This window comes from Pelodiscus sinensis, chromosome 2 (assembly GCF_052426305.1).
Source record: "Pelodiscus sinensis isolate ZL-2025 chromosome 2, ASM5242630v1, whole genome shotgun sequence".
Lineage (NCBI taxonomy): Eukaryota > Metazoa > Chordata > Testudines > Trionychidae > Pelodiscus > Pelodiscus sinensis.
In genome coordinates this window covers 174,738,281-174,760,379 of record NC_143053.1, presented here as the reverse complement: position 1 = coordinate 174,760,379, position 22,099 = coordinate 174,738,281, and the positions used below count along the sequence as shown (strand labels likewise).

Below are 22,099 nucleotides of genomic sequence, written 5' to 3'. Positions count from 1 at the left end.
CACAACCTTTGAGGTCTACTTATGCTTCCTGTCTATTTAAATTATCTTCATGTTGGATCTTATCCATCCTGATTGCTGGCATGTAATAAATAAATAAAGCCAAGCATCTTTTTTATTTTATTGTGTCTCTTGTTGATGGACAAGTGACCTAAACCTTTGTTCAACATTTTAGTGCAACTTTTTGGGTAGTTCAAAGGACCCAGTTAAATTATTTAAATTATTTTTTTCATTTTTACTCACCTTTGTATTTCTGATGGTATCATGAGCTTTTGTGGGCACATGATACCATCTACATGTTTTGTTAGTTTATAAAGAGCTACCGGGCCATTTGTAGTTTTTTAAGTTATCCTGTACAGACTAACTTGGCTATCCCCTGAAGCTTTTGTATTTCTGGTTCTGGGTCAGACCAAAAACATAAATGTAATAATTTCACAAGAAATTTTGCAAGAAAGACTGGAATTAGCATAAGAACATAATGGATAGAAGCGGAAAATACTGGAAATCTAGCATGAGAGGCCATTTTTATAAGACCCAAAGTCATTCAGATAGATCAGATACATTTTGGATAGTAATACAGAGTGTTTATCTGGATTGAATATCCAGACTATTCCAAATTTACACATATTTTGTTTGTATAGGTTCACATACAATGTGTTCTGCACCAGTAGAGTGCTGGGAATAGAATTTGTAAAGAACCTTGGCATTTTTCCAAGTGAAAGGTGGTGTATGTAGTTTTGTAATTAAAGATTTTACTTTACAAAAACTACCACCTTTAAATTTCTATATGCCTTCTCTTTGCTAAAAACAGCTGTTATTGTGTGTGGAATTTTGAAAAGCATTCAGCATTGATGAAACTTTGACTTTAATTGGAGTAATGAAAGTTTTGTCATTGCCCTCACTGGGAACAGAGATAGGCTAGCTCTGAGCATTACTGAAAACTACACCCTTCAAGTTCAATTCACATATATCCTGCCACAGAAGAGATGGTTAGACTATGCTCTCTTGTGGAGACTTTATATTCGTTCTTTCTTGCTTCACTGTTTTCCCTTAATCTACAATAAAATGAAATGAAAGTGGATAATTGCTCTTTGGGTATGAAAAAAAGAAAGAAAGAAAAGTGGTGATGATGAGAAATGTGCAACAGTTAACTAATGTGAGGTGGACTTCTAGCTAAATAGAGCAAACAACAAAACTAAAGTTCTCCACTAGAGAACACGATGTACGAGTAGAGATGGAAGTGTTCCTTCCTGCTTCTCAATGGAGCACAGCTGCCTCCAGCAAAGAGCAGACTCCTAGAAACTTAATGGTCCAGTACATAAATAACAAATCAGTATTGTTACAAAGTTATATGCCCCACAGAGCTATATATATTATACTTTACTTTTCCCACCAATATATCATAAATGTGTGGGTATGAATAACTGATTCATGCCCTGTACCAAACTAAACACTTCTGTGACACCTCTACAATAGAATGTACAAGTGCAGTGACACATTAGTATACATGCACATGCAGAAAATCTAGTAAGTCAATGCCACAACATGCACTGATGTGGGAAATCTTTAATTAAGAGAAAGAAAATACAGCCAGTTATTTATGTAGGTGCCATTCAGAGGGTTTCTTTGTGCAATTCAATATGAGACTGTTATCAATACACACTCTGAAAAAGCAAAGACTGAATAGACACCACGTTTACATTGTACAGATCAGCAAAACAGTAAGACAGTCTGAGGTGTTCTGCTGCTGCAAGGTACAGAGCCCTTGCTGCCCTTAGGAGTGCTGAAGTTCATGTCAGGTGACCTAACAATAGTAAAAACAATGTAAATGTTAATAAGTCAGTATACTCAAAATAACAGCCTGAAATCTGGTCTGTTAGCCCTAGGGGTGGGGGGAAGGAAGAAGATGGCTAGCTGCTGCAATACACACATTTTTGCTGCTATTTATGCTATATGCGCCACCAGTATAAGACACAAATACAGCAATATGGGCTGTACCAAATATCCCCCAAGTGTTTATGTATTTGAATTCTATCACTTCAGTTTAATATAGCACTTTTCATCTAGAGCAAAGCAATTAGCCTTGAGTAAGCATCATTATCCCCCATTGTACTGAGGGGGAAATTGAGGCATGGAACAGTGACATGACTTGCCCAAGGTCACCCGCCAGAGAGATGATAGCAGAGAAGGGAACAAAATGTATCTCTTGTGTAACACACTCCACAGCCCTATTCTCTGCACTCTTTTTAACTTCTCTATTGTAATTACCTACATTCTGAGAGTGAATATTACATGCAAGTAGGTAGATACTACAGGCAAGTGCTCATTAGCTGATTACAGTAACAAAATTGTTATGGACAACATGAATAAGTGTCAGTCAGCAAGCACAGCCTGTTAAAAAGAAATGTAGTATCACAGGAAGAGCGCAACAGTGAAAATAACATATTTTTTAAAATGTGGATCAAATTCCTCCTTTGCTGTTTAACTTATATCCTAACTTATTGTTTAAAAAAATTACATGCCTTTCCAAAAAAGTCTCCAAATATTGGGGCTAGTAGATTTTTATTATGATAGTAATCTTTAAGGAAGTCTGATCCACAGTCATTTGAAACAGCATCCCTATAACAATATCAAAATGACTATACACTCATCTAAAAAAAATTATAGCAATAAGAGGAATGGTGTTAAAGAAGGGAGGAGGAGCAGGCCAAATCTGCAGCTAATGCTACAAAACATATTAACTATTTCAGCCAATAATGAGGCATTTGATACTTTAAGAGAATGATTGTATGGTGTTTACTGTACCTTCTATTTAGGAATTGCTTCAGGCATGGTCCATGATTGTGACCAATTTCTTGTTTGACCTTACATGAAGCTTCAAAGAGGATGCTGCTTCATCTGAGAAAATTACCATTTTCAAGTCTCTCTCCATAGTTTTCCTTAGCTACAGCTCGTGATCCATGTTGCTTACACTGGGTTGCAGTCTGAAGAAAAATCTGCTGAATATTCTGTTATTTTAACATGTGAAATTATGGCATACTAGGCACAGCACGAAGATGTCAGTCCCACAGTGATGTGCTATTGCTATTGTTGTCCATATGGAAGGCTGTATTGCACCTTGAATATCTGTATTTCCACCCCACATAGGCTTCCAAAAAATGAATGTAGTAAATCATTCTTCAATGCCTTTCCAAAACTGCTCTCCTTGGGTTCTTTCTTTTGAGGCACATTCCAGGTGTTTCAAGATGACCTAACCCTTGCACTCACCCCATTTCCTCCAAAGCTGTATGTCCTTGCTACCCATGCAAGCTGAGTCGTTCTGAGTCACCATTTCATATTGCTTTCCCTTAGTGACCTCCCTCTTCTTGTGTAACATTGTGTAAGACAGAGATGAAGGGCCTGTGGAGGATGGTTTTGTGGACATATCAAAGAGAGCAGGGACTTGTGGGGTGAGAGAACTGAAAAACAGCTACCCTGCAATTCACAGAATAAACATATTACTTCCCTTTTTACTCCTGCGTGCAGATGACAAGAACCAAGCCTATTTTTCTCACCTCATTCAGCAGATCAAACTAATTTATGCAACACAATCCACCCAATTTTAAGCATTTTTTTTAAATTTAACACATGCTGTGTCCAATCAAAGTCCCAAAACAAGAGAGAATTTTTGAGCTAATTGCGCCCCCAGTGAGTAGGACTTAATTCTTGGGGTAATTATTGTTTGAAAAGATAAACATTCACCTGATTACCCAATTCTGTGGCTGTGCATATAAATGCATTCCGGCATGAAAGTGCCTACTGACCTGGCAATGTAAGGCGGCTTGTCATGGAACCCGAGTCTGGTACCTCGTGTGCATGTTGCTTTGAACCTTTAAAAAGAAAGAATGGTTGTGATGGGTGAGCGACAGATCTGCCTCTGCACAAACACTTTATACAGTACCACTGTCACTCAATACTGTCAGCCTCTTTGGCTATGTCTAGACTGCAAGCCTCTTTCGAAAGAGGCTCTTTCGAAAGATACTTTCGAAAGAGCCTCTTTCGAAAGAGAGCGTCTAGACTGCATGCGGAATTTCGAAAAAGCAAGCCGCTTTTTCGAAAGAAAGCACCCAGTGAGTCTAGATGCTCTCTTTCTAAAAAGCCTGTTTGCTTTCAAGAACACCTTCTTTCGAAAGAGCACTTTCGAAAGAAGGCGTTCTTCCTCGTGGAATTAGGTTTACCGCCGTCGAAAGAAAAGCTGCGTTCTTTCAATTTAATTTCGAAAGAACGCGGCTGCAGTCTAGACGCAGGGGAAGTTTTTTCGAAAAAAGCCTACTTTTTTCGAAAAAACCCCTGAGTCTGGAAACAGCCTTTCTGTCATGTTTTTCTCAATGTGTCCTTAGCAGTGTTAATAATGGGGGTGGAGCTATCTTCCTTACAAAACCAAGCTACTTTCCTCTGTTTGAGCAGCCTTCTTTGGCCCTTTTGATTTTAGAGGAGTCAACATTGAACACCTCTTTACTGGCTTCTTTGGTTGGCAGGTCATGGCAAGAACAATAAATGTTTTTGCTGATGGCATTTTCCTTTGTATTTTTGACAAGGAATGAATGTTTTTTTAATATTCATTCCATTATATTTTATTCCAAATAATGGAATAAAATATATTTCAAGTGGAGATCCATCCCAGAACACAGATCCAAACACCTGGAAACTTTCTATTTGAATCTAAACTTCACAGCCAGCTTCTATAATGGGTCAGCCAAAGCTCTGTCTCACAATAGCTACCAAACTCTGTGGGTTGGCATCCTCTCTACTGGAAGGAGTTTAGATAAAATGCTGAGCGGCTGACAAAAGCAATAAAGTACCAGAATTTAATCAGATAAATTGATACCTATTGCACCCATATGGCAATCAATAGGAATGACCATGTGCTGGAGAGACAAGTTGATCTTACTAAAAGTAAGAGGAAAAAAGCCCTACAACCTCTTAATGGACAATCATGATCTACATATCCCCCATGAGGGAGAAGGGCTGAAGTCTCTCTCCAACACTGATAATAAGTCTCTTTTTTTTTTTTTTTTTTTTTTTGTTAAAGACTGACAAAATCTTTAGGAAGGGAACTAAAAGAAAGAAAAAAAGTAGCCACATACTCAGGGGACATCTACACTTGCTCCCACATTCGAGCTAGGGATGCAAATGTAGGCAACCAAAATTGCTAATGAAGCGGGGATTTAAATATCCCGCGCTTCGTTAGCGTGATCTCACCCACGCGTTATTCCACTCAACAACTGATTCAAAAGTGAAAGTGCACTCCGGAACGCGTTAATTTGAATCAAATCCCTTGGTTCGAACTAATGTTACTCCTTAGTTTGATTCAAACTAACGTGTCCCAGAGCATACTTTCACTTTCGAATCAGCTGTTGAGTGGAATAACTCGTGGGCAAGATCATGCTAACGAAGCACGGGATATTTAAATCCCCGCTTCATTAGCAATTTCGGTCGCCTACATTTGCATCCCTAGCTCGAACAAGGGAGCAAGTGTAGACGTACCCTAAGAGTCTCTATCCCTTACTAATGTCACAGCTAGTCCTGCTAACTCTTTGTGGGTAATTTAATGGCAGTAAAGGTACTAGAACCTAGCCCATGGTGAGTAAATGTAGTTTTATTCAAATCTGGAGTTTAGGGATGTGTAAGCACTCTATGAAAAGAGGAGTCCAGTGCTGGTTTGAAATGGAGTGAAAGGTGTTGATTTGAAACTAAATAGTGTTAAATGGATTGGGGACTGCATGTCTGAGCTCTGGCCTACACTAAGGAGTTATTTTGAAATAACTTCCCTTTTTTCAAGATAACAAGCAGAATGTCCACACTCCAAAGCCCGTTATTTTGAAATAACAGACTGGTTATTTCAAAATATCTTCTGCTTGTGAAGAGGAATAAGCTGTTTTCAAAACAGTTATTTCAGAAATAATTTCCCAGTGTAGACATGCCCTGAGAGACACAATTATGATCAACAGACACATTTGAGCTTGATTCCTTCATACACAATGACCTACTTGCCGGGCTTTCTTTATGTGGGCCTCTTGACTTTGGAATTCATACCCCATTGGTCTGAAAGAGCCTGAATTTGACAACTTTCAAGATATATTTCAAAATTCCCTCTGGAAGCAGGCATTTGAGAATAGTTGATAATTATTGGGAGGGGGACATTTTGGTGGGCACTGGAGAATTCTGCTGTGCTGTTTCCGGTATAGGCTTCTTTATGGACTGTTATTTAAATAATCTGTCAAGGCAGATTAAACCCTTGAGATATGTGTCTTATATGTTCAAACTTAAATAAACAGACAGTGCATATATAATACCATGATGTGCTGATATTGCAGCAAGGAGATCTTACAAAAGTTTCCCCTTAATCTCGCTATATATTTTAGAGTGCTTCTATTTGTCTGTGAGTCCATCTAGCTGCATGTCTGTTTGTCCATTTGTTCAAGAACTCCTCCTAACCTGAAAGAGTTAAGACCACCAAATTGGGTAAGCAGGTTTCTCCTACCCTAACTTAAACCAAGGTCAGGGTTTGGTTGTGCCTGGAAAATGGGAAGTGCCAGGAATGGGACTGTTTCCTATAACATGGAAAAGGTGGAGACACAGAGAGGAGGAATACGAAAGCGAGGGGCACAGAGAGGGAAGGAATGCAATATTGAGAGTGGCCACTGGGGGCAGCTACAGCACCTAGAGAATGGCCAGCAGCTCTGGGGCTCTGCCATCTTGCCTGCCAACCCGCTGGAAAAAAGTCCTACTACCCCAAACCTGGAACTTGCTCCTCACCATGGAGAGTATGCAGGCCATGAGTGGGGCTGCTGCAGGATGGGGCAGGTCTCAGACAGCCTGCAGGCTGTGGGGAGGAGGGTGTTGGAGAGGGGCAACTGGAATGGGGAAGCCCCCAGAGTTTGTCCTCCTCCAGACAGCCGAAAGGCTGCAAGAGGCAGTCCCTAGAGCCTCACTCCCCTGACAACCTGCTGGCTGCAGGGGTGAGCTGTGGGGGGGGGGGGGGGAGAGGAAGCCCCATAGACTCACCCATCCCTCCTGACAACCTGTAGGCTATAGAAAGGGGCAGCTCCCAGAGCTTTGCATCCCCCAAATAGTCTGAAGACTATGGGAGAGGGCAACTGGAAGGTCCCTGCTGGCAAGAGAGTGTTGCCTAGCTCCCTGGAAGAAGTTGCCACTGAAGCAATGCTACCCTTGCCAACATGGGTAGCTCCAGGTAGCCCCTCCCCCCACCTCCTAGCTTCCTGCCCTGAGTTCTGAACCTCCCATCTGCCTTGACTTCACTACCTCTCTCCCTGCTCTGAGCTGCCCCCCCCCATCCCAACCCTCTTCTCTAAGCCACCTACCCATGGCCCTCCTCACTCCTGAAGTCTCACTCCGGCCTTCATTTTCCTTCATTTTTGAGAAATACAGTCATTGAAATAACGCAGGTATATTTTTCATTTATTTTTCCAAAAACAAAATTCCTTCAGTTATAGACCCGATCAACGCTGGGTACATCTGCTAGTCTTCCATAAAGCTCATGCACAAGGTGTGCACCTGCTCGCAGAGAGGGGAGTGAATTATTGTGAAATCTGTTAATTTACTTTCCCATTTGAACATCAAATACCCGTTACTAGAGTTGCCAATGTTCTAACTGCACAAAATCAAATATGCTTGCTCCAATGCTGCCCCACCCTTTCTGGGGCCCTGCCTCTTTTCACTCATCCCCCTTCCATCCATCCCTCACTCTCCTCCACCCTCATTCACTTTCAGTGGGCTGGGCCAGCAGATTGGGGTGTGGCAGCGGGTGGAGCTACAGGCTGGAACCAGAAGTGAAGGGTTTGTGAGGGGCTACAGGCTGGGAGGTGGGGTGTGGGAATGAATGAGGGCTCTGCCTGGAGGTGTGGGCTCTGGGGTAGGCCCAGGGATAAGGGGTTTGGGATTCATGAGGGGCATGAGCTGGGGCAGGGTGCAGGGGATGGTGCGGGAGGTAGGCTCCAGGAGAGAACTAGGGTATGTGTGTGGGGAGGGTGTTCTGACCTGAGGTAGGGGGTTGGGATAGTGGGTGCAGGCTCTAGGAGGGAGTTAGGGTGTGAAAGCCTGTCTTAACCTCACTGTGCTGCCAAGTGGACTTTTAGTGCTGCCCAGAAATTCCAGGGTCCCTTTTCAACTAGCCATTCCAGTCAAAAACCAGAAACCTAACAAATCCTACATGTAACCACCAAGGATAAAGACAACACTTGGCTGTCACTCAGTAAGCAGAATTGTTATTTGAAACAAAAGGTATTGTTGTTTTTTTAATTGAAAGACCGACATGAGCAGAGACAAACTGACAGGCAGATGTGTGGTAAATCTTGGATCTAAATTTGCATTCCCTCCCCCCCCCCCCCCCCGAGCCTGCTTTTGGGTTAAGCCCACTCATAAAAATTTGACTTGATATATGATCCAAAATGTCTCAAAAATCGAAGGAAGACATCTGTAATAATCCAGCATTGAGGGCCTCTTTAACATAGTGTGCAGAAAAGAAACACTCACACTAGATGGAAATACAAAGCTTCTGACCTTCAAGATACAGAATATTGTTTAAACACAGAGCAATACGCAGACACCCACTTCTGAAAGACAGTGTTGCCTGGTGGAATGGGATGAGTTTAACTGTCAAGGAGTTCTAAATTCTAATTCCAAATCTGTCACCAACTCAACTATGTGGCCTCTACATTCTGTCTCAGTTTCCCAAGCTGTAAAATGGGGCCCTAATTTGTACCCATCTTTCTTAGAAAGGCTCTGATATATAACTAGTTAACGTCCATACAGTGCTTTCAACGTGAGAAGGTACACCACTGCTGATTTTTGTTATTGTTCAAAGAGACAGTTCACAGCTCCATGCTTGCCACAAACATAAAAAAGTGACTGAACAAACCAACACTTCCCCTCCTCCCCCCATTCACATTCAACTGGAGTGGAGACCTCATCGACTTTATTTGGTAAGAGAATGGACATACATGTACTCATTTACAGAAAAACTGGAATGCTGGAAACATTTTTTATACATTTAGAGACTAGAAGCCTCTTCTTTCAAATAAGGAACATTACAATAAATACCATATTGTTTTAAATTCTTCTCAGTAGAGTTGGGAAACCTTGCTATTACATGGGCACATTCCTTTCCTTTTGTTTGTTTGTTTGTTAAATCGGAACAAAACGAAGAGGTTTTTCTCCAACAAACGTGTATTTAACTTGCTTTAAAATCGAGTTTGTTTTGTTTTCTAATTGCCTGATGCAGAACACACATAGCAACCTGCCTCCTGCCTGCTTGAAAAAGGCTCTGGATTACAGATATATTTGATTTATATTAATTCAGTTCAACAAGACATCTCCATTATAATTTCTGCTAATACAAAGATAGTCTAAAGTGTACGTTCAGCTTTGTATATAGGACTCCCTGCACAATGGCAGCTGATAAAAGATTATTTTACAATCTTGAATCCTTGCATTTAGGTTAATGTCCCCTTTCCCCTCCCCCCCTTCAAAACAGACTGAATGTTCTACAGATTCATCAAGAACCATTTGCTACACGTGTAATTTAAGAGCAGTGAAATCTAGTGTTTCAGGTAAACAAGTAACTTATAGACTCCCTTCCTGCTGAAGGTAATCAGTGTACTATTTTGTGCCTTTGCTGTAGCTTCCTATTGATCTAAGATGCTGCACAAGTAGCATATAGGAACAATGACTAGATTTTTTTGTTATTACTTAAATCCACTGCAGAGGAGGAAGTAGCTCCTACCATACTGAAAGAGGACACCACTATCATTATATATGGAGTCTTCAGATTGAATCACCCAGCTTTTAGCATGCTGTATATATGTTCCTATATATACTTTGATGCCGGTTCCCAATGGGGCTGATAGTGGAACGGAAAGGAGCTTGTGTGCAACTTTCATTAGTTTCAGCACAACTAGTGACATGGTTAGGCCCAAGGTGTGGGTTTTTTTTCTCTTTAAGATGATATTGCAGATGCAATGGCTTTTGTCTACAGGGGCAGTGGGGTGGGAGGGGTGGGGAAGGGAAGAGAAATCTTAGTGGGAGAAACTGGGCCTGTAGACGACCAGAAGTTCTGGTAAAACCCAATCAGAACCCTACAAATAAAAATAGCAAATATTTAAAAAAATTGTATATAAAATTGTATAAAAATATCATCCAAGCCAGAAGAAAAGGAAAATGTTTACGCTGCCACTAGGATTTATCACTACACAACACCTATGGCCATAATTGATTGTGGTTTATATATGCACTCTTACAGTCACCCAGCAGAGATAAGATTACATAGACACATCCTCCTACTATAGGATGGCTTCTAGAACTGGGCAAGGGGGAATACACAACAGGCCTTATATACACACGCTGATGAAATAAAAGGAATACAAAGTGCCAACAGTGTGCTGTGAAGCTTCTACATGTGTGCTGCAATGTGTGTGCATGTGTGCGAGACAGAGGATCAAGACAGACTCACAGTTCTATTTTCTTGCCAGTGAGAAATCTCACACTGTATTTGCTCAGTAAAAGAAAAAAAAACATGAAAGGGAAGAAGAGTCAAAAATCTGAGGTACTAGACACAAAATGCCTGCTTTGCTGTTTTAATGGCAAATAATTTGATCAACCATGGTCAAATGATTTACTTACAGCTGTAAGCAGAGTGATCAGAGGCAAAAAAGTTCTATCTGATCACCAAACCCATCTCCCTGCGAGAGTTGGATAATCATCCCGAGAGAAGATGTATCAGATATTAAATTGATACTGCACTTGATCTGAGCCCATGGTGGCTATATTAATTGTAATAAATGGAAAAACTATTATTGATGTCAATGGGAGCAGTATTGGAACATTTGAAAGTAAATTATACTTTTCCTATCAAGTTTTCTCTTTTTCTATGTGGGTCCCCACACCTCATCAAGTATTAATACAGCTTTCTACATTTAGCATATTCAGCTTGGAAAGCATCTTACCATATTTAATCTTCACTATTCAGAGATCTAATATGCACAGCTGAGGGACCCAGTAATGTTAAGCAGATGGAAAATAGAGGGCCATTGTTTTGGGTTTACTTATTTGATGATGAAGTGGTGGATAAAGTAAATAAAGAAATGGATCTGACATTCCTGACACAATGGTGATTAACAGGAGAAACCCCAAAGTCAAGGAAGTTGCACCAGTATGTAATTGGTGCAACTGTGAAAAGAATAGGGCCAAATAATTAAATATTTACAGTAATCTCCTCACACCACGAAGATATACTTATTTTCCTCAGTTTAGGCTGCAGTCCTTAGAATGGCAGGAACTTTCTGATTCGGTTTCTATCAATGTATAAGCTATACCAGGTTTTTTAAATTAAAACCAGATTCAAAATCAGTTTTAGAATTTGTATGTATACTCCACGGCTAAAATTTAAACTCTTTGCCAGGTATGGTCTTTACCGATTTTCTTGCAAGTTTCTGCATTCAGAATTTGAGCATGAGCAATGGTATGCACAAATAATAAAATCTACCCATTCCAAGCCTCATTTGCACACCAGCTAGCTGAGCACAAACAAGCTTTGTGCATTTAAATTCTATTGTTTGTAAGTTCAGGCAGCCTTTTTCAAAAATTGCATATGAATTTTTTCATAGCACAAAAGAGACTGTACTGAGGCCTCTTTAAAAATTCACTTCCAGCTACATGTCAATGGGTACTGAAAATAGAACAATTAAAAATATCTTTATTTCCCTAGCATGACTTAAGTTCAGGGTTCTGGGATTCTCCTGCTATATTACAGAACACTTGCATGTATATGTATAATGTTAATGTAAAAGAATGCATCTTTATTTAAGGAGGTAATGTAGAAATCATGACTAGTTTAAAATATTCTTAAATATGAAATTGCACAAGTCTTTACCCGCTAAGTCTTGGAGTCAGGCATCTATGTTTCTTTTGCAACTGTGGATAATGTAATTAATACTAAAAGGCATTATTTATAAGGATAAAATAGAAAACCTGAACTCACAATCTTGATGAAAAGCTATGCAATTCATGTTTAAAACTGATCAAGTACTGGATATAAGCAGTCAACCATGTGCTTTAAATGATGCATCAAATTATTTTCTTTTTGAAAGCTGACCCTGCCTACTCCTAATTGTTTTTGCATGTTGTCAGAGACATACCCAGTTTTCTCATAAACCAAATAATTGAGTACAGAACTGAGAACCTCTACAATTTAAACAAAGTAAATTGTAAATAGAAAATAAAATCTGCCGACATTTTTTAAGGGAAGCTTTAGTCTTTTTAGATAGAAGCACAAGCACCATTTAATGATACTGACTGAGCTATGCCAGTTCTCTGAAGACCAGTTCCTTGAAAAGTTTAAATATGGATAAATTGTCAGGGGTATCCAGGAAAATATCTCCCTGTTTATATGATGACAGGTGCCTGGTTTCATTCCCACAGATTAGGGGCCAGTTTTTGGCTTCATCATCTAAAATAATGATATTTGATGAGAGAATTGACCAGCACTCTCATCCTAAAAGCTGGACTATGTCATTTTAGTACATAATGACTTCCAAACCCAGGTCTCAAGCTGTAACAGCTCTACCAACCATGGCTGTGCTTACATGCATGTGACTCCCACAGCAGTCAATCAGGTCTGCAGCACAGGCCTCATATTTTCAATATTTCTAGCTTACTCTGTCTCACCTACTAGATAAGCAGATAGTAAGTCTTCTACATTTTCCCCCCACACAAAGGGAGAAGCTGAATGGAAGATAAAAAAATTAACAACATAATTTTTTCATAATGTTTTAAATATCAAAGACGTGTATTTAATTCAACTGAATTGTGTAGAGCCATTCGTTCAGTTTCATGCACTCAGAAATTTTTTGTGAAATAAAATAGGAGGCCATTCTGCAAATTTGTTATAAAAGTACGCACAGTGACTGCTCTCTCGTTCATCTTGGAGATGTGTGGAGATATCAATTCTTCATTCTCAAATCTCTAGCACAATACTATTGAGCATTTCAGAGAGATGGTTAATTTGAGAGATACCATCAAGTGAAGTAGTTTAACCTGGACCCACAAAGACACCCACAGGGACAGATACTTGCACCTGCATCTCTCTTTGCAGCCTCAGAACAGCTACATTTCAGTATTTTTTTAAAAGGCCACAAATCTTCTAGAAATGATTTAATAACTTTTTTAAAATGTCAAAAATATTTCTAAAATGTTAATATACTGCTGTGATATATTCAGAGATGATCAGGCCAGAAGGGACCATTAGATCATCTAAGTCTGACCTGTTTATATCACAGACCATTCAGTTTCATCCAATTATCTGTGTACTGAGCACAGTAATTTGTGTATGACGAAAATATATCTTTCAGAAAGGCATCCATCACTTCCCTGGGTAGTTTGTCATTCTCACTGTTAAACCTCCAGCCTGAAGTTGCACCGAAGAGCTAGGTACATGAAAACCAAGAAGGCTACTATATGACTCTGGTCTCCTTTTGCTTTTTGACAACACACTCTGCTTGGACAGTGACATAAATAGCTGAAGATCAATTCAATTTTTAAAATTATTTCAGTGTTAATAGTCTCAGGCAAGTGTGGCTATGGACTTTAGGTATACAAAGTGGTGCAGGCCCACTTTACTTAAAGCTAGTGGCTTTCCCAAAGTGGGCCCATGGACCACTTTGAGAAACACTGAATTAGAATATTGCGTGTTCCTTTACTTTATGAAAGGAACCAATATAGAGAAGAGAGCTGGAGAATTTACAATACACTCTATGAACAGCAACAGTTATTTTTATATTTCTTCCAAGAGAAAACATTTTACTAAGGATGGGACAAACCCCAACTAAATTCCTGGGTTTGAACAAACTCAAACTTTGGTGTCTGAAATAAAACTGATGTGAATCTGAATTTTGCAAAGTGGGCTGAACCAAAACTCTGGGATACAAATATTCCTGAGATATGGGATGTTCATATTCAAAATATGAACCCAGATTAGCCCCATTGCTGCTTGTATTAGGTGAGGGTGCTTCAAATATGGCAATGTTTCCTATCACCCTCTTAAACATGCTCATCCCTGTTCATATGCACTCTGACCAGGAGCTGTGGGACTTCTATCTAGTATAGGCTAGTGGTAGAACAAAGTTTTGTGCTTTGAACATGGACAAGGAATGCAGATGGAGTTTATTTTCCTCCTGAGGCCAATATTTTCCATATTCTCTAAAATAGCATGAAAGCAGTCTGATTCATAGTGAAAATATATGGGAACAACAGGGCAAAACTATACAATGAATAAAATGAACTATGAAAAAACAACTGTACAGGTGTTAAATTTTATATGGACAGATGAAATCAGGGTATATTGAGCTGGATCCATTTTGAGGTCCTAATGCAGGATAGTATTAAATCATGAGTTTAATGCGTTCATGAACAGCAACACTTTGCTGAATCAGAGCCTGAGTGAGTTAGTTTTGAACATTTCACCTTTAAAATTTATGGTCCAAATTCTCTGCTGGTGTCAATATACGCTATTCCACTCCAGTGGTGTATCTAGACCACAGTGGGGTTTTTTTTGTCTTCCTTCATCTACCTGTACTTTTCCAACTATTTTCCTTTGACCCATCCATTCAATCAGTGATAAAAGAAATGTCACACTGAGATAAAAGGAAGAAGTGATCTATCTGACTTCCTACTGCTCTCCTTCTCTCAGAAGTTCTGGGTCAGGTAAAGAGTGTCTAAGTATCTAAGAAACAGATGTGAGAAGTAGCCCATTATTTTTAATGACTTGTTATGGAAGACAACACAAAAACTATGCTCCTCAGAGTCTGAGCAGGCAACAGCCCTAGATAAACACTCTATTCATGAATCATTGCTAACACAAAATAAGAAAAGCACACAAAATAAATCAAAGAACAACTGGATTTGCCTATAAGATAATTTTTTTTAAAAAGTCAGTATTATAGAGTGCTGGAAAAGCTGTGTAACAGTACTAAGTCCTAGTGAGAAAAGTTTATGAATTTAACAATTCACCAGCCTTCGTGAAAAAATTCCTTCGAATTCATGCCAAAACTGGTATCCAGTTCTCAGCCTAGCAGATATTAACAGTAGTACAAATGCAGTATTTTCAAGCCCCTTTCCACACATTTCATGTTTTGTTTCACCACTTTATCATGTCTTTCACAAGGTAGGGCTTTAGCATAGAGCAGCAATGACTTTTGAGGAGGATCCTCACTTATTTGCTTTGCCTATGCAGAAAGTGGGATTATTTTATTAAACAAAAAACCCAGAGAATTTTTAAAAAGAAACCACACACACAGGGGGAAAAAAAGTGAAAGCCTCCCTCCCCACCCCGAACCCTAGAGTCATTAACTGTGAAGTTGCCAGTGGGAGGAGAATTGTTTTGAAAGCTGTGTAACGCCTTCCCCAGAAATTGGTCTTTGCGGAAGGAGGAGGAGAGGAATGAAGAAGCTCAGCTAAAATGATGAAAGAAATTTGCAGTCTCTTTTTTAAATTTATTTTTTACTCTTCTGTATCTGGAAAAAAAAAAGAAAAAGAAAAGTGTCAATGCTGCCTTTTCCCCCCAGTGTGAAGAGAGTGGAAAAGCTGGGAAAGGAGGAGGAAAAAGTATCAGTTTAGACATGTCCATTCCTTCCACATAGCATCTCTTTGTTTAATCTCACAAAAACTATCAAGTGTACAACAGCTAAGCCCCCTTGCACACTTGGTTTGAAAAGGAACAGTCTTTCCTTCACAGGAAACTCAGTGGAAGTTTAAACAGCGATTTTAGTGGGATCAGCTCAAGCTTGGTATATTTTGACAGGTTGTCCATATTAATCTTTGACAGGTAGTTCATATTAATCAAAGGGCACTCCACCCATCGTTGCTTCCCAGCCATTTCAGCTTCTCTTTGACACTAGCATGGGCAACAATGTACTTGTATTTTCAGTAAATAAAAGATAATTCTCCAAATTAAAAATGGATCCTGTCTTCTACATGGCTCTGTCACAAAGAAATAATGGTTGGTAGAAACATAGCTCAGTGCACAACCACAAAGTTCTTGTGAATTCACACTCAATGGAAAGCCAGTCTGATGCAGTGGATTTAAATTACTATCTTAGATCAGATCACAAGTGAGAGTGAGTTTGGTGGTCATGATCAAAATCTCTAGGTGATATTGCTCACAGCACCACACAGTACAGTATATTTGCAGTCTACGGTCAAGATACTGTACATGAATCAAGAAAAGCAATGGTGATGGACATAAAGATTACAGGGTGTTGGCAGAGCCGGGTGGTTAAGCTTGTTTGACCTAGTAATAGTGTGAGTAATGACAAATCAGGGTCTCTCAGCATGACATTTATGCCCAAGTTAAGATAAATCTAAAGGAGATATGTTACTGAAATCATTAATTTGCAAATGGAAGAGAAATAAAATCTTCCAATATCAGGATCTAGTTAACGTTGACTTGAATCACAACAATAGCAGCGGTACCTATTGTGCTGTGAACTTATTTGTGTGCGGATTGCTTGACATAAATTCTTTAAGCCTTGTTCTTTCAAAGCAAAGATAAAACATACATTAGTACGCCATACACGAGTGTTTGCTATAGGCAAAGATCTATTTGCATTTGAATTTTATATTTATAATTGTAAAATCTCTGGCTTTGTTCTGTTCTCACAATCTTGGAGATCCCAGATGATCAGTTAAAAGGGACGGAATTGCTAGCTTGGCAAATAATATCTTCAAGATTCAGAAGTAAAGTATGTTGGGCAACATTCATCCCTGACACAGTAACTCCATTGACTTCACTGATACCCACAGACAAGTCTCCATACTGAACAGATTACCACAAGGAAGCAGCTTTGCTAAATCAAAGGCATTTTTCATTATTTCCAGGAAAAAGAAAACACTGTATCCAGAACAAACAATCCCTACTCACAGTCCTCCTGAAAAACTTTCACACTTGATAACTGTAGAATAAAAGGGGCCACACCAGTTCTGAAACTGGTTCCTGTGAATATCTTTGGCACCTATTTCTAGCATCCACCCATATCAGCCCAGTGCTGCTGAGGAACTGGATAGTTCATGCTACACAAGCAAACCCACTGAATTGATTTATCTCTATGCATCACAAGTCCCTTCCTGCCATGTTCTAAAGTCAGTCTGGTTTGTCTTCATAAAGAAGATAGCTTTCATTTGGGCAAGGAGAAAGGAATTTGCAGCCTTCAAGCATATGTGTGAGCTATATCTAAGCTGAATAGTAACCACTGAATACATAAAATGCAGGAATGATTGTACAACATTGTTTACCCGCAGATTTGCCACATTCTCTTTTATTGTGCACTTAGCTGAGGGATTTTCATAACATAATATTTATCTGTAAATTGCTGCAATGATTCAAAAAAAATTGCCCATGGTGTCCTATCTGCCAAGATGATTACAACATTGGAGAGTCAGACTCACTGGTTTCCACTGGGTTTAATTTAATTACATTCTCAGCTCCAATGAGAGCAAAATCTAACAATGTCAAATAATAATCTCGTACTTCTCTGATGCCTCCGATCTAATGAGCTCAGCCTGCTTTGCAAACATTAATATATCATTAGTCCAATATTAAAGAGGAAATAATGAAGCACCCATGGTTAATGGTATCCTTTGGCAGAAATCATGAGCACTCATAACTGTGAGTAAATGACAGCTGTGGGTGCCCAGCATGTCTAAAAATCAGTCCCTAAATGAGTTGGCTACGGTCATGCAGCAAGTTCTGTATCAGAGCTTGAAATAAAACCAAGTGTTCCGTCTCCCATTCTTATGCCATATCTTAATCACACAAGCATTCTTCCTTTTCTACTAATGGAAAATAAATAAATACGTTTTCCCCAGACTTTAAAAGTTCTCTACTGGCAAATGGAGCACAGATTGTCTTTCATTCCTATCCACCACATTACCAGCTGTATCATGAAAATTCTAGCTCAGTACTTGCCTAAAATTGGATTTTAAAATCTCTAATTGTTCAATTGTTTTGTTTGCAGAAGGATGATAATTGGAGCAGTAAATGTGTTTGCTTTTTAGCTTGGTTTTTCTTTGGGTACAAAAAGAGTTCCTTACCGTAACATGGAACACTAACATGCCTTTAGCCATGAGTATAATTATGGCTCATTTTCATTTCACTACAGTATTCCTAAACTGGATTCACTGCAAAATTAGTACATATTAATGGGAATAATTTAAAAAGAAAAAGAAATGTATACCATTCGATCTCTGGGAAGACTTTAAGTAATGGTTAGACATGTATTTCACTGAATTAACTCAACAAAATGGGTGTGTGTAGCCAGACAGGAACCCCCCTTGTAACATCCATTTTTGCTTGCCTGGAGCATACAGGGCACACAGAGCAGAAGGCCCAGGCTGCTGTGACCCTGAATGGCTGTAAACAGAGATACTCCAATTGCTGACCAAGAGGCTGCCAAGGAGTGTCCTTGACTTAACCCATATCGATACAAACACACATCCATCCGCGGGGGGAGGAATCTCTCGCCCAGTAAAAAAAATGTCTAGTACTCACAATTTAGTTATCTCTCTTGCAAGTGTAAATTAATTTGAAACTTGCTTGTAAGAACTGGCGCCACAAAACGGACTAGTAGAATTTGGCCTCTTAAATAAGAAAGAGGATACGAGCCCCCAGGGGTATATAGATGGGTCCAGCAGCACATTTACTCTGAGTGTCAATCTACCATCTATCTGCTGGTCGGGTTAGGTGTTTGATCTCCCAAGGTTCCAGAGGGGACGCCCACCTCGTATTCGTCTTTCCTAGGAATTGAGAGACCGGCCCTGGCCTGACACGCTAGAGTCGAGAGGCACAGAAAGAGGTAAAAATTGTACCTAGATGTGGTCCTTTGCTTAAGTATATATATACATAGTGTTAGAGCTCTTTAAAGATTAAGCTGTCATTTGGTATCATTATTTCTATTTTCTATCTTTACCTTTTTCCTGTGATCATTTTTAAGACCTATATATATATATTTGCTAGCATTTAAGAAATAGAACAATAGCCATTGTAACCATATGATTTATAAGCTTCTTTAATAAACCTGTAACTGTTTAAGCTTTAACCTAACTCCTTCAGTTGCTGTAATAAAACCAAGCACAATTTAAAAAAACTTCAGCCGGTCATAAAGGGACAGACATAGGGAAAGCTTGTGCGTTTGGATCTGTGTCACTCCCATGTGACAAGATCCGTTGGGGCACCTTTTCATCCTTTCCTAGGCTGCCCGCTGCGAAGGAACCCCTGTGTTCTAGCAGCTAAAATCTAAGGTGTAATAAGCTCTTCCTATACAACGGGGTGTCTGTTGGCCTGCTGGCCACCCTCTGCGATGGAACCCCGGTCCTAGCAGTAAAAACACGGACGTTAAACCTTTTCTCGGAAACACACACACACACACACACACACACTGCCCTAACCGTCGGCTCACAGTGTGTCTACACTACAGGGTTTTGTCAACAAAAGTGGCCTTTTGTCGACAAAACTATACCTGTGTCTACACTACTGCCGAGTTCTGTCAACATAACATCGACAGAACTCGGCAATTTTGTCGATGGTGGTAAACCTCATTCTACAAGGAATAACACCTTTTGTCGACAGAGTTCTGTCAACAGAAGGCATTATTGTATCTACACTGTCCTTTGCGTCTACACTCTCATGTCGACAAAGCGGCTTGCTTTGTCGACAGAACTGGATGTAGTCTAGATGCTCTTTGTCGACAGAAGCTTTGTCGACAGAACTGCCGACAAATCCTCTATCGACAAAAGCCTGTAGTCTAGACGTACCCATGTGTATATGCTCATCCTTCCAGTGTTGTCAAATGTATATTTTGACATTGCTGATGTTAGACCTGTCTTGCAGTCACTACTGCAAATATTCAAATACATGACTCCTAACAAAGACTCCTATTGTACTCTATAATAGTACCCGCTTGGTGATCTTAGATCACAAACTGGTCCAGAACATGCAATTAACAATTTATACTATGGTATTTTCAACTAGTGTGAATTTAATGGGTTATTTAGAAGTGTATTATGTGACTACTTTGGATAACTTACTGAAATCCACCTGTACTATAATACATCAACCTCACTATCATACACACCACTGTGCATTATATAAATATATCTATACAACTATAAGGCTGGTTACCAATCATAGGAAACCAGTGATTCATCTTCCCTATTTTTCTCCCTCTTTTTGACTAAACAAATGTCTATAAGTCCTTTATCTTATAAGAATTAGAATTTATAATGAGCAGTTGATAATAACGATGTCTGTCCTATTCAAACTTTAGCAATTTGCTTCCCAGTAGGGCACAGGAACAGACTCTCTCAGTCAGAAGTGGGGTGAGATAGCCCACTGTGAAACAAATATATTATAGGCAAAGTTACGGGGTACATTCACGTCTTGTGAGCGACCCCTCTTGGCTCTCCCTATGTGGTGTGTCTTTGTAACTCAGCCCTCCAGCCCATTCCACATAGTCAGTCTTTGTGAAGAAAGCAAAGCGAAACGCCTTCCATAGTACAAGTCCAACAGGGATCTCTCTTCACACCTCGCGTAATGTCTCCCTCAAGTTGTCCCTACTCTGGAATAGAGCAGTGCCATAGGGCTCTTTCCCTAGTGACAAAGTCTACACATTCTTAGGGCCTTTCCAGCCACAACTCTCCAGCTGGACCACTGCAGTTCAGCTCCCCAAACTGGGGTGCATTGATATCCCAGCCACTTTCCCCAGTGGCTAATGGAGGTGGGAAACCTGGGTCCTCCCACTACTCTGGGTCTCGGCCCTGGGACCCTGTAGATAGCAGCTATTTGAAGTGCCCATCAGTCTAAGTCATACTGCTGCTCTAATGTTCTGGGCCACTTCCCTGGAGCCCTGCACCATCTTCATCTTTTTCTCTGGGCCTTGTCCCTGCATGCTCTGGGCTTCTTCTTTCTCTCCTTTGCTTCTGTCAGCACTTCTGTATCCAAGGTCCTGCAGCTCCCTCAGTGAGCCAAACACCATCCATGCCTCTCCAGCTCTGCCAAGGAAATGGAACTTACTCTGGCCCTGTAGCTCTTCTTATACTGATCTACTGGGACCTGATTGGCTGTGTCCCACACAACCACTCTAGGCAGCTTGGAGGACCCTCTCCACTGCCCATCTCTGGGACAGGCTGAGGCAAGGTCATGAGGCCTAAGAGGACCTCATATACCCCATCACAGACAGATTTTGGGATGACCTACTTTGCTGTCTTGGGTGAATAATGTGACCCTCCCTTTTGAATCCATCCATATATTACATCACATCAACATGTGCTCTTGTCTTTCTATGAGATTTCTGTGGGATTCCATATATTTTGTTACCATCATAAAGATTTCTTAATAATTATGAGAAACATAAAGGGACTCTGTGATTAAGACTGCACCAAGATATTCCTTTTAACACCATTGCAGTCTTCTAGTTCAGTTCTGGAAATAATTACTTGCAATGCACAAATCTCACTATCATGCCATATAATGCTTCTGAAAAGCATTATGTCACCTGGCAGAGAAGCATCTGCTATGCTATCAATATACTATTTTGTGTCAATTATATGAAAACAACTACACAAGTTAAAAGACATGAAATTAATTACTGTGCTGCATCTCAGCTATTAGTATTCTTCCAGCATATCCTGCATTCACTCTCTTGATGGTGATCCCAGTGTCCTTGGAGAACCAAAGAGCCTCCTTTAATGATATATTTTTGTCTGTCTCCTGTCTCCCTAAGTACTCACCTCACAGAAATCCTCGCTACCACAGTATAGCTATGATTTTCTCCAGGGCACTTTAGTGCCTTTTTGGTGCCAACCAGATGTTAAGGGTACTAGGGAATAATGCTAAGCATCCACAACTCCTCTGGCACCACACACAATGGCAAATAATCTAAGCAAACAGGTTTTGAACAAACAAGCTCTGGGCCATAATCTGAAAATTATTCATCCAAAACGTTTTGGAACTATTCACACACAGTGGAAACATTTGCAATTAACAGGACTGGTTGGT

General features: G+C 39.9%; 1 protein-coding gene across 7 annotated transcripts in view; it reads right to left on the bottom strand.

Moving 5' to 3' along the window:
• The window catches only part of PDE1C (phosphodiesterase 1C), a 439,666-nt gene that overhangs the window by 17,847 nt on the left and 399,720 nt on the right, over positions 1-22,099 (bottom strand). For 4 of the 7 annotated variants that reach the window (XM_006124030.4, XM_075921779.2, XM_014574062.4 and 1 more), the window contains one exon: positions 3,801-3,866. In XM_006124030.4, the coding sequence (XP_006124092.3) occupies positions 3,801-3,866 (66 nt within the window). Of the gene's footprint in view, positions 1-1,109; positions 3,472-3,800; positions 3,867-8,957; positions 15,564-22,099 lie in introns of those variants that run through there. The other 3 variants (XR_016348931.1, XM_089776557.1, XM_089776558.1) reach the window with 3 other exon arrangements.